General features: G+C 37.6%; 1 protein-coding gene across 7 annotated transcripts in view; it reads right to left on the reverse strand.

Moving 5' to 3' along the window:
* Nucleotides 1-12,704, reverse strand: part of SLC6A9 (solute carrier family 6 member 9) — a 59,108-nt gene that overhangs the window by 20,823 nt on the left and 25,581 nt on the right. Inside the window, exon 1 of one of the 7 annotated variants that reach the window (XM_039323083.1) lies at nt 5,259-5,397. The exons of the other annotated variants lie outside the window; for them this stretch is intronic. Coding sequence (XP_039179017.1) covers nt 5,259-5,294 — 36 coding nt within the window. The 5' untranslated portion in view covers nt 5,295-5,397. Of the gene's footprint in view, nt 1-5,258; nt 5,398-12,704 lie in introns of those variants that run through there. 7 annotated transcript variants of the gene reach the window in all.

Raw genomic sequence — 12,704 nt, forward strand, 5'->3', positions numbered from 1 at the left:
CATGAAAAGCCTCATTCTTGATTTCTGCCAATAACGAAATAGGAAAACTCACCAGAAAATAAGTACAATGTTGTAAGAGAATAAGATGTTGGTCTGAAGATTAGAAAATATTGCTGTAATGAATTGTATGATTTTGTTGTGTTCAGCCAGATGGTCAACTCAAACATCTCAAGACCAAGTCTTCTAAGCATGCTCTGGGAATACTGGGAAGTGGTGGAAGAGTGGTATGCAGTACTGACTTTTGTAAGGAAGGTTCAACACACTATTTCATTCCTATTGAATCAGGATGATTTTACTGATTGGCTTGGTTTGGCCATACAAACCTGATGCAGAACATGAGGTGTTCTGCCCTTTCCTTCCTTCCTTCCGTCCTTCCTTCCTTCCTTCCTTCCTTCCTTCCTTCCTTCCTTCCTTCCTTCCTTCCTTCCTTCCTCCTTCCTTCCTTCCCTCCCTCCCTCCCTCCCTCCCTCCCTCCCTCCCTCCCTCCTTCCTTCCTTCCTTCCTTCCTTCCTTCCTTCCTTCCTTCCTTCCTTCCTTCCTCCCTCCCTCCCTCCCTCCCTTCCTTTCCAGGGATGTCCTAATTGGTAAACTATGATTAAACAATCCTTACCAATCAGAATACCAAACCATTTTCTTTGCCTCAGTGCTACAGTTCAAATATCATTAATTTAATAATATTAATGCACATTTAGAGGTACACATTCACTTACGGGTACATTAACTCATCTGTGGGAATAAATAACAAATCATTCCCTTTCTATGTGCACGCATTTTTTTCTTGTTTGTGTGTGTTCAGCATGAATTGTGCAGCGCTTCAAATTCATTTCCCAAAAGCTGCACTAGAATATATGAGAGTGAGAAAGTTCCTCTCAGCAAATTTTTCAAACTATCCCATTTTTTTTAAAAAAATCATGCAATAGCTATGTTTATCCCTGTTGGTTCTGAAATACAAGTGCTCATAACTCTAATGTGTATAGCTCTATTTAAGAAATGTGGTAACTACTAGAACTAGAGGGACTCCTGGATTAGACTGCTGTAGCAAAAATACCATTTTAAAAATTTACACATTATGTCATATGGTTGTGGGCAAAAGAGCCAACTTTGGATAAATCAAATGAAAATCAAATTGCATTAAAGATGTGGTACCAAGGCCTTTTACGTTTGAAATCACATGGTTCAGAATGTTGCCAAGTTTCTCTAGGAAGCTCATTTTTTTCATAAAGACATGAGCAGGAAGAAAAAATTTAGGCTCCCCGCCATGTAAATCCTGCAGTGCTACCTTCCTCCTGCCATTAACCTGCTGGCTTAAGGGAAGCACCTCTTAACTGAACTTGTAGGCCATCCAGCTGCTCCCAACATGAAATCTCAATCTGTCACTAGATGTATGCTGAGAAGCACCTGTCACCTGCAAAAAATTTTCTGGCAAGTAGTTCCTAAGGGACATATTGCCTTGCAGTCATCTGGGCTAAAAGCCAGGTGGCAAGCAGTAGTTTACTGGAAGCCAAGGGAAATCCTTCTTTGGATCCTCACTCATGCATTTCTTGGATCGAGCGCAGCCCCACCTGACTCCATCACAAAAGATCGCCAGCCAGTAGGTGGCAAGCTGCTAAGCCTACATTGGTATGGAAAGGATTCTAAATTCATCCTGTTCATAAAAATATTATTACTAAAGGACTTGGGAAACCATTTCAAGTGTCAATTATAACTGGGAAAGGATAAATCTATCTCCAGGTTCAAGCTGCTCAGAAGCATTAGCACGCAAACTGTAATATCCAGATGTCTTTTTGCAGACAAAACTTCAAATACCAAAATGCAGGAAAAGGAACTGCTGATTTTGATACGTGGCCCTTCCTCATTACAGCAACTCCCCTACTCATTAGTTAATGTTGCTTTTAAAAGAAAAAAAAGTTATTTGCTTCACTGACTGAAATAATGCTTTGGACTCCATCTGGCATATCTGCTACACAAAGCAAAATAGAGAAAAGATGCATGACCTGATTAAATCCACTCATCAGCGCATGATAAAAATAAACAGGCAAAGCAAGGGTTCCAATCAGGCATAAAGGAATTAGACAAGAATGCAATTCTACAAATCCCTCCACTTTCTAACTCATTCATTTAAACTTTGTCTTGAATTGAATGGTCACTATCAGCATTACGCTATTACGGTACTTTCACAGAAGCACCAGGCAAATCTAGTGCAGTAATAGAGTCCCATGAATCAGATTAGAAGAAACTTCTGTGTTAGCTTTTAACCTTCCAACAAGTAATGTCAAGACTGCTTCAGGGAAAGTGACAGCCAGAAGTCTTTGAAAGCTAAAAGGAAAGAAAGTGGGAATGGACAACAAAACTCTTATCTAATTGTAATGCAAACAACACATTTGTTTGCAGACTGAAGGTGTGGGCATTTGTTCAGTTCGCATTCCCAGCTCCTAAGGTAGCCACTAAACTTAAATTTGCATAAAAATAACCTAACAACATGCTTTCAACATTAATAAATTATTGGCTTATGCTCTTTATTCTTCTTTCTCTCTCAGTATAACTTTATTATATATGAAAATGAGGGCAAATATGCTGGCTTTTAAAATACATTTGGCAATTCCAGAAATTCTTGAACAAATTAAAAAAAAAGTGTACTTGTATGTACCTTTGGGTAAGCCAATTAAAAAAAATCTTTAAACTGTTAAATTGATTTGTTAATGTTTCTTGGCTGAATCTCGATAGAAAATGATGGCATGGCCAAAGTAGTATCATCCTAAATAGTTTCAAATTTAACTTCTGTAGTTTCTATAGGTAAATTACTAAGATAAACCATATGTAAACAGTCAGTATTTTTATTTTAAAAATACACTCATCTTAACTTCAACAAATTACCAATAGCTCTGCTTTATCAATTTGACTATGGAACTGCCAGTGCTATCATTAGACCAGATGAACAGTAGGTCCTGGGTGGAAGAATAGGTTTTTCGTATGACCCATGTGGCTTGTCTCTGATCAATGCTGGAAGATTTAATTACCAGTTCAGTTCATTTTCCTAACTCTTGGCCTCAACAATAACACACCTTGGGCCAGGTTTACTAAAGAAATAGCTCCTTCAAATGGTCTCCTTGCTCTGAGAATGGCTCCAAGGGTAATGGTAAAACTGGAAGTATCCCCTGTATTTCATGGAAATATTGTTATTTAAGGGAAAAAGGAAATATGAACATTGATAATAACATTGAATTTACTTTATGAATCTTTTTATGACTTTGTGCATAGCCACACTGCATTCAGAAGGAATTTTTGTTCAAATTTACAGTTTGATTGCATTGATTGCAATAGGAGAGACAAAAGTATTTGCATATTTCCAAGGGTGTAACACTTAACCTATATTTATGACATTCTATACACTTAAATATTTTGGAGAATTAATTCCATTGTAAAATGTTATTTTTTAAAAAATATATACTCTAATAACTGAGAATTCAGTTTTCGTCATTGTAGAAGATGGTCTAACAAAACATTTCCACAGCAAGGAAGGAACTAGAGTCTTATTTTACCATTTCTCATTCTATTTAATTATTTTTTCTATTGAATTCAGTTTAAGTCTAGGGTAGCTTAAAGAATCCATTTCCAAAGTTCTCTTGCCTCAGTGAAATGTAATATAATTAGTAATTTGTTGCACACTGATAGCATTTGCCGCTGTGGGTGAGAATTTTATCCCATCACAAAATTTGGTAGTACTGATCAAAAGAGTTACAAGATATGATAATTAAGGAAAAAAAGTTAATTATGGAAGAGAATTAATCATGCAATGTAATATATTTCATTCTATAGAAAAACTCAGCTAGCATTTGCAAAATAGGAAAAACTGGAAAAGGAACACAATATAAATGTAGCTACTGAATTAACATACACATAGTTACACACCATAAAATCACAGCAAGAGTTATCTCTGACAATAGAGGTTGTGTTCCTCTCTTAAGATAATTTCAGCTCTTATATGAAGGATCCACTGTCTTTAACAACTAAGACCAGGCATGTTGACAAAGGAAAATGTGGAGCTGACAGTCCTACCCTACTTTCTCTATATCTTAATTTTAAATTATATTTTTTTCTTGCCGAACCTCACTATAGCATGAAAAAAAATATAACATACCCATTAACAAAACATGCAATTCACCTTTGGAACTCAATGACCCAAAGTATCAAGGCCAATAGAAAGAAACTAGGGTCAGGTTTACACATATACATACATACATCTATCCCTCTTTGTTCCAAAGTTTTTCCTAACCCTTTTGGTGCTGTAAGGGGGAAAAGGATGAACAAATTGTTCATCCTGGTATTTCTCCTGCATCTTCTTTCTTCTGAATCATTTAAAGGGAGAGGAAGGGCAAATGGGTAAAACCAGCAAACCTTAAAAAGAGAACTGCTTTGGGAAAAAGCTTTATATTTACCCTGAGAATATATCTAGACCAAAGGCAACACAGTCTTGGAATTAACTGAGCTGTAGGGGATTTGCATAAAAACTTTAAAAAAAACTTACCTGGTTGCTATAATAAATATGTTTATTTCATTTTATAATGAAACAGCTTCCTATTTGGTTTTGCTCTTCTCTGCCCCTTTCACTAGCAAATGTAATGTCACATACAAGTTTAAGAACAGGATAAATGGTGGTAATGCTGAGTACTTCCTGATTCCAAACTACACATGGAGAACTTACAGAGGGATGGCAAGAACTCTCCAAGGAAACAAGAGTGGCAGCTTCCCGGAATGGGAGGAACGCTTCTTGTGGCTCACAAGAAGAGAAGATCTGTGAATCCCCAATTAAATTATTGCTCCATTTTGCACATTACCCCCAGTGCTTAATTGCAGCGTGCTGGCTTCTGCCAAGATACCCTCCTCTGCCTGCGTGTCTTGGGCTTTAGCACTCAAATTGTTTTGTGTACTACCACCCTCATGACAAGCAAACTGGCAAAGATGCAGGAGCCACACTGAGCCTGGCAATTCCTCACTTCATGCCGCTGTCTCCCTGGGAGCCAGCACAAAAAGGCTTTGAAAGCATGTAGCCACCGGCTTTCATTGAGTCTCCGGCATTAACTTTTCCCCTTTCCCCCTTCAGTAACTTGCTGCAGGAGCAGCAGCAGCAGCAGCAGCAGCAGCATTGTGCTAGGTGGTCAGCTTTGCAGTTCTCACATGTGTGTCTCTGTTGGTCGGTCATCCCCATCAGCAAACAGCTCCTTCCCCACCTGGTGCTTTAGGAAAGGTGGCCCACTGACCTGTTCTTGGGGGCAAGGTCTCCCTTGGCTGCTCATTCCTGATATCTTGGGGCGTTGCAAGCACTGCTGCTGTTCCTGCTTGCTGCTTTCTTCCCATCCAGTCCTGCTGCTTCTGGGGTGATAATGCGCTTGCCTCTTACTCATGGACTTGGCATTACTTTCAGCTCAGTTCCTCCAGCACCATGCTGCCCCCGCCTGCCCAGTCCCCTGCGTGCCCTACCGGGGAGCCCATCAGCATTCCGTACCCAAACACACAGCTCTCCAGCTGGTTTCTCCATTTCTTTTTCTCCCTTTCCTTTCCTGTAAGTCTTCCTGCACCCCACAAGCAGGGTAAGAGCCCTCGGGCGCTTGAAATCTTATCAATACCTCTCTTCAGTTGCAGGAGGCAAAATTTATCTCCTGTCTATTCTACCAAATTGAGGTAGATAGGAAAAGTGATTAGGCCAAACTATGTAATATCTTGAATAACTGTGGCTGAATTTTCCAATATTTTGTCTTTCATTGAAGAGTAATCTGGAAAATGCCACATTAGAACAAAGCAAACTCACGGGAGAGAAGAGCTTTTTACATTAATTTCACACACACTTTTCCTGATTTAAACAGCAAGCACACACATGAACCTTATTTGGCTTTCTTAAATTGCTCCAAAATGAATGAAAAGAAATATTACCAGAAGATAAAGTAGGATTCCAGCAAAATCTACATATAGAGGTTTGGGCTGGGGCTATTAATAGCATACTGATTTCTACAAAAGTATTTTAGATATAATTTTTTAAATAATTACCCCGACTGAAAGAGAAATTTAATATTTTTATACAGTGAGGAAGAATATGACTCAGACTTGGTATCTATTCCATTTATTGGGAAGTAATAAATAGGCAACTTCTAATTATTGCTTTCTCTTTCATTGTTCTTACAATAAACATAAGAAGGAGAATATTTGCAGCTCTGGGTTGAAACGAGGGGTCCTTGGTGCTCTCTGAGCTTGCTTGTTTTCTTGCAGACTTTTCATTACTGTAACTAGGTAACATCATCAGTGCTAGTTAGGATAATGAAACATTTTCAAGAAAACAAGTAAGCACAGTCTAGCACTGATGATGTTACCTAGTTAGGGTAATGAAACGTCTGCAAGAAAACAAGCAAGCTCAGAGAGCACCATGGATCCCTCACATAAGCAGCATCCTGTTGGATCCCTAGCCCATTTAGTCTGGCTGTCTGTTTTCACAGTGGCCAAACAACTGCAAAAGGAAGACCACTAGACTGCCTGCAGATGGCCTTCAGAGGCAATCACACTGCCAGTAAGGCTAATTGCCATTGATCTCCATGACTTCCATGAATTGGTCCAATCCTTTTTTGAAGCTAGCGAAGCTGGTAGCTGACACCACATCATGTGGTACTGAATCCCAAAGTTGAATTACATTTTGTATTTTAAAAAATCCTTTTGTTTATCATGATTCTTTTAGTATTCAATTTAATTGCATAAACTTGGGTTGTAGTCTTTTGAGGAGGGGAAAATAGCTTCTCCTTGTCTATTTTATCTTTTATGCACCTTAATCCTGTAATATTTTTACACACCTTAATCATGTCCTCCTTTATTCGCTTCCCTTCTAGACCAAATAGCCCCATATGTTGCAATTTTTCCTCATAGAGAAGCTGCGCCAGCTCCTTGATCATCTCAATTATCCTCAATATTCCAGATGATTTATCAAAAGACATTGTAATATTGACATCTCATTTTCAGTACCCTTCTTTATTATCCCACACTTGTTATTGGCTTTTTTTTTATAACAGATGTACAGTACTGTTCCATGTTAGCAGTCTCTAGTCATTGCTAGCTCTGATTCCATTAATTTGTATGAGAGGTCTGGATTTTGAGCAGCAATGTACATCACTTTATATTTGCACTCTTCTATTTTCCATGCTGAATTGTAATAGATAGCTTTCAAACTGAGAATTGTCTTCTTACAAGTACTTAGCAACACAAGCAGAAGACTTTCTAGCCTCTTCAACACATCCAAAGAAGGTAGTGCCTAAGGTTTTAGACAGAAGACACAAGAGAATGAACTTCAGGCCTCTTTCATGCAAAGTGTATGCTCTGTTACAGTAGCTACAATATTACAGAGAATGTGGCTGTAACAGTTGAAGCAATAGGCACTTTCAATCTTAGCTGCAGGACATAACATGAAGGCAATAATCTGAGATACAGAGAAAGTTCAAGTTGCAATTGTATTATCAGTTAGAATTAAGATTGAATTCTATGGCTATATTGAATGGGGAACCTATTGTATCTTTCTTGTCTGCCCAGCACACATACACACAATGCTGAAAGAGATGACTCAACCACCTGATTTTGTGTAATTAGGATTAATTATCTGGGTCTAGTACTGACCACTACCACCAGCCCAATTAATCAGCTTCAACAAATGGAAAGACAGACAATCTGCCTCAAGGGTAGGCTGAGACCCCATATTGTGACTGGACGAGAAGGGTAGTTAGTAAGTAATGCCACCAACAAGCCCTTTACTTAGCTGGGCTGAGATATTCTTCAAGGTGGGTGCTCAGGGTAGCGTCTCTGCATGCAGCTTGGTTTAGTTTCTTGGAATCAGGTATGCTTGGAATACATTGAAGAATACAGTTTCACTGGTATCTACATCATCAGCATTCATTAACTGTGTTCATATGTTCCCTCTTTACTGCGCTATTTTAGGCTTGGCTGGCACACCCTGATCTTCCAAGGGCTCCTGCTTGCAAGCACCTGTTGCAGGGCATCCTGAAAAGCCCAACCAGTCCTAGAATTGATAACAAGCTAGGGTTGCTAAGAGGTCATTCTAAGACCCGTATATATAGAACCAGGGCTTTTTTTGTCATAGAACGCCCAGAACGGAGTTCTGGCACCTTTTTTGGATGGAACCTTGTAGGGTAGGCAAGGCGGTTTGTATGATATGTGTGAGTTCTGGCACGTTTTTTTTTTTTTCCAAAAAAAGCACTGTATAGAACACACATTCTCTCTAAGGCTGAGGGCAATCTGGGTGACAGATGTGAACAGTAAAGACTTGATGATGAAAGTCAATACTCTTCTTTTCTCTCACTCCGCATGGATATATGTGTGAAAGTGTTTCATAGTTAGGTTCTGGATTTCTGGCTGAATTGGTAACAGCTAATACTATAGGTTGAGAACTGTGAATTGGAAATCTACTCTAGACATGAGAGAGGAGGGCTAGATGAAGCCTGCAGCTTTTTTCTCTTTTACAGAGAGAGGTAAAAGAGCTCCATTGCAGAATATATGTTTGCAGTCCAGAGTCCATAATACCGGACTGAACCAATAGGCTAATTAATAAATGCAAGTTTCCAATAGGTTAATTAATAAATGCAAGTTTCCAACATTAGGGTTGACCAACAATTTATGTTGTAGAGCTTCATTCCAGCTTCTTCTATTCAACTCCCAAAGATTTCAAAGATCATAAGATTTCCTGATTTTGCAACTCAGAGTATAGGAAGGTTGGACTAAACTCATTACTGTACAAATGCAGGATAGCTAAGTACTGTCTAATCCTCACCTTCAAATAGGCTACCTCTTTAGAGACCTCTGTATCATTAAATAAAATTTAGTTCAGTAGCAATTTGTGTGGATGAATTTTAATGTTATCACCTTGATTTATATGTCCCTGATTCCAGGTGGGATGAAGAAAAGTGAGGAGCATGATCTAAGTGGAAAGGGGAGCACAGGTCTTAAGGTAATGAATTTAAAGTAAGATATCCCAGATTATTTTCTTCCGATGCTCATGATCTCTAGCTGCTATCTCTTCTTCTTAGCATCATGATGGCCATTTCTATGGTAATCATTTACAAGATCACCTTGCACAAACTGGACCATCTAGTAACATTCAAATAGTGAATAAGAGAGTGAATGAAAATGACACTCCAATGATTTAGGTTTACCCAAAATTTGGATATATTCTAAAATATAAAAACTTTATCCTCTCCTTGAGTTCTAATCTTAGCACAGCTTGCTTTGGTTTTTTTTATTTTTTTATTAGGGAGAGTTGTCTAGTACAGCCTATGACAGAATGTTAAGCTTTCCTGCTCCCTTCTATGGCTTCAAGCAGGCCAGATGTTTCCTGAACATTGACATCAAGAAGCCCAATGAGGCATGAATGCAACATCGCAGACCATCACAATAAAATGTGGAAAAGGAGGGGGGGCAGATATATGCCAGATGAGGTCTGGGAGCCTACCATAGCTACACATAGATGGGCTCTGGTGTGGAGGCAATTGTTACAAAATGCTAGCTTGACCAGTCCCTGGCTCTGTATGACCTTGTTTTCACTGATGCAGGAAAAGCAGATAGGAACACCAGCAGTTTTTGATGCAATCAGTAGGGGGAGCTAGTTAGATTAGGCAGAAAAAAATTCAGTGCACAGATTAAAGAAGCTTTCTGTTGTTCACTATAGCAGTGGCCCGCAACTTTTGGGCTCCAGGGACCAGTTCTGTGGAGACAGTTTTTTTCATAGACTGGAGGGGGTGTGCTTTTGCATGCTGCCTGTATCCCACGGATGGGGCTTTGCTTGTTTGCGTGGCCTGGTTTCTGGCATGCCGCGGCCAAGTGCTGGTCCACAGACTGGGGGTTGGGGACCTTTGCACTATAGTACATTAATTCCACAGAGCATGCTTTTTATAATAACCAGGCTGTAGGACCATGTATCCAAATCACAATACCACTCTCCAGACTATATTGTAAGTGCAAATATACCTCTTATGCACCACATTGACGTGTATTCATGTATTTAAGTAATTACTCTTTAAAAAACCATCTGTGTTCATGTAAGTACCAGCTATTAATAAACATGCATTGACTAAAACTTGAAAACTATAGTGAACTATCTTCCAAGGACTGTTTCAAATTGCCTACCACACATAGATTTAGAACTGCTAAGTTGTTCTTCAGGTCAAACACTGAATTTTAAGTTTGCTTTTGATAATATTTAGTTTTACTTCTGTCAGAAATTAATTTTATAATTTTGACCCCACTTTTTGGTTCCTATTACTATTTTATTTAAATGAAATAATTCAGTCAAATTAAATTATATTATGAAATCTGCTATAGCCCAGTCAAAATCCTTTGGGATTGGAGCAGGCTGTAAAGCATTGTAAAACAAAATAAAGAAAAATAGGCAGGCAAAATCATAAATATCAAACTGTAACTAAAACACAGATCCTATCTGAGTAAAAGAAACTACAAAGAAGGGCTTATAAAAGCCATTTTCCCACATGCTATGTCAAGGCATTTCATAGATTCCTCAAAAATCAATTGCCTGCTATGAACTGTAAGCAAATATGAGATGGAAGCCTCAGACATCAGCATACAGCCAGATGCATAGGGAGAGGGGATAATAAAGACATTACACAAGGAGGGAAGGAATACTTTACAACAGAGCCACCTAATAGCCTAACATAGAATCACAGAATTATTGAATCATAAAACTGGAAGGGACCTTGGAAGTTGTCTGGTCCAACTCTTTGCCCAATGGCAGGAGGTCTTATATCATCCCAGAAAAACGATTTTCCAATCTTTTCTTGAAAACTTCCAGCATGTTTACAATTGTTTAAGAATAGAATTGAATTATTCCTTTTTCTGACATTTATTGTAAACTTCACTGAAATCTTCACTACTTACGTAAGCTGGAAAACATAATTGTGCTGATACCACTAATAAGAACAATAAAAGGGCAATATTAGAATTCCTTACAAATTTAGGTTTTACTTGAAAACACCTGTGTAGCTTTCAGCACAAGAAGCATTTTATAGACAAGAAATGATAAATAAATGACTAACGTATCATTAGGTACTAGAATTTTCTCAAGGAGATTGTAAAATAAAGTCAAGAGAAGATTTGACAACTGATTTGTCAGTAGTTTTCTTATATACAATTCCCAGAAAGCGTTAAAGTGGATTATAGTTTTTGTTTTGAATAATGTAAAACTGAGTTTGAAACAGAATTATGTACTAATGATGAATATGTTATTGCTAAAATGTATAAACTTTTATTAAAATATGAGAATAAGATTAAGTGAAAGAATGTATGTTTAAATGGGCTAAAAACTTTGCCACAGTATACAAATATGTGGCTGAAAAGATTAAAATTTGAATTATGTTCTAATGTTAATGAGAATATTGTTGGTATTTGACACCAGATAAATTTTCTAGAATGTATAAAGGTGCTTCAAATTTTTGCTGGAAATGTGACCAAGAGGGGACATTTTATCATCTTTGGTGGTTATGTAAAAAAGCCAAAACAGTTTGGATACAAATATATATATTAATTCAGAAGATTTTACAGATTAAAGTACAACTGAAACCAGAGATTTTTCTTTTGGGACTCAGACAAGCAACTAGAAAAAGTCATGGAACTTTATGTTTATATGTGACAACTGCAGGAAAACTATTGTATGCTCGAAAGTGGAAAAGTTTGACACTCCCCACAATGGAGGAATGGTTGGTGAATATGATGGAGCTTTCAGAGATGGCTAAATTGACTTCCTTGATCAGATAAAAGACACTAGCCACATTAATGGCTGACTGGAAATCCCGTATAGACTTTTTTGCATAAAACAAAAAAAAAATCACTTATGACTTGTAGTTTTGATGATAGAAAAAAGTTAGCTATTTCATAATCATAGAGTAAAAGATAATTTTGTAATCATGTTTATATTTGCTGTAAAATAAATCAGAATGTTCTTTCTGTTTCTTTTTATCCTTTTTCATTACTATTTTTTCGGTTTTTTCCTGTTTCTCTTTTTTCTTTGTTTTCTCTATTTCATACTAGTTTGTATTAGTTTTTATGATCTCTTTAAAACTTTCAACAAAATTAATTTTAAAAACATGAAAATTGCTTATGACAAGACATAGGGATGGCCACTAACCTGGATAGCTTTAAAAGGGGACAGAAACAATTCATGACTCATTACTATCTCCAAATTTCAGTTCTTAGGAAATATCTCCTTATAAACAGTGGTACCTGGTTGGTCATTGACAGAAAGAAAATGCTGGATGAAGATTGGCCTTAGCTTGATCTAAGAGAGCTGTTCTTCCAATCTCACCCAAAAAGCAAAAAAAAAAAAAAAAGAAAGAAAAGAAAAGAAAAGAAAAGCCTTTCCACTTAAAAGATATGAAATAGGGAATATCTTTTAGCTTATTTACACTATGCAAGTTATACCAACACTAAAACCAAGGCACCATAACATAAAAGGACACAAATTCAGGGAAGAGGTGATGGTGGAATTAAATATGCCACTGAACGCAAAGACATCTCATGCTCCGATAACAGTAATGTCACAACAGCTATCAGCCTTTTTCTAGCTTATGCGGCAATTCAAGGGCTATTTGAAATAACTGAATATACTTATGCAATCACTTGTTTAACATAAAGAGCCTCCAGCACATACTCAT

Source organism: Crotalus tigris, unplaced genomic scaffold, assembly GCF_016545835.1.
Source record: "Crotalus tigris isolate CLP2741 ecotype Arizona unplaced genomic scaffold, ASM1654583v1 scf7180000024167.7108832, whole genome shotgun sequence".
NCBI classification, from domain to species: Eukaryota; Metazoa; Chordata; class Lepidosauria; order Squamata; family Viperidae; genus Crotalus; species Crotalus tigris.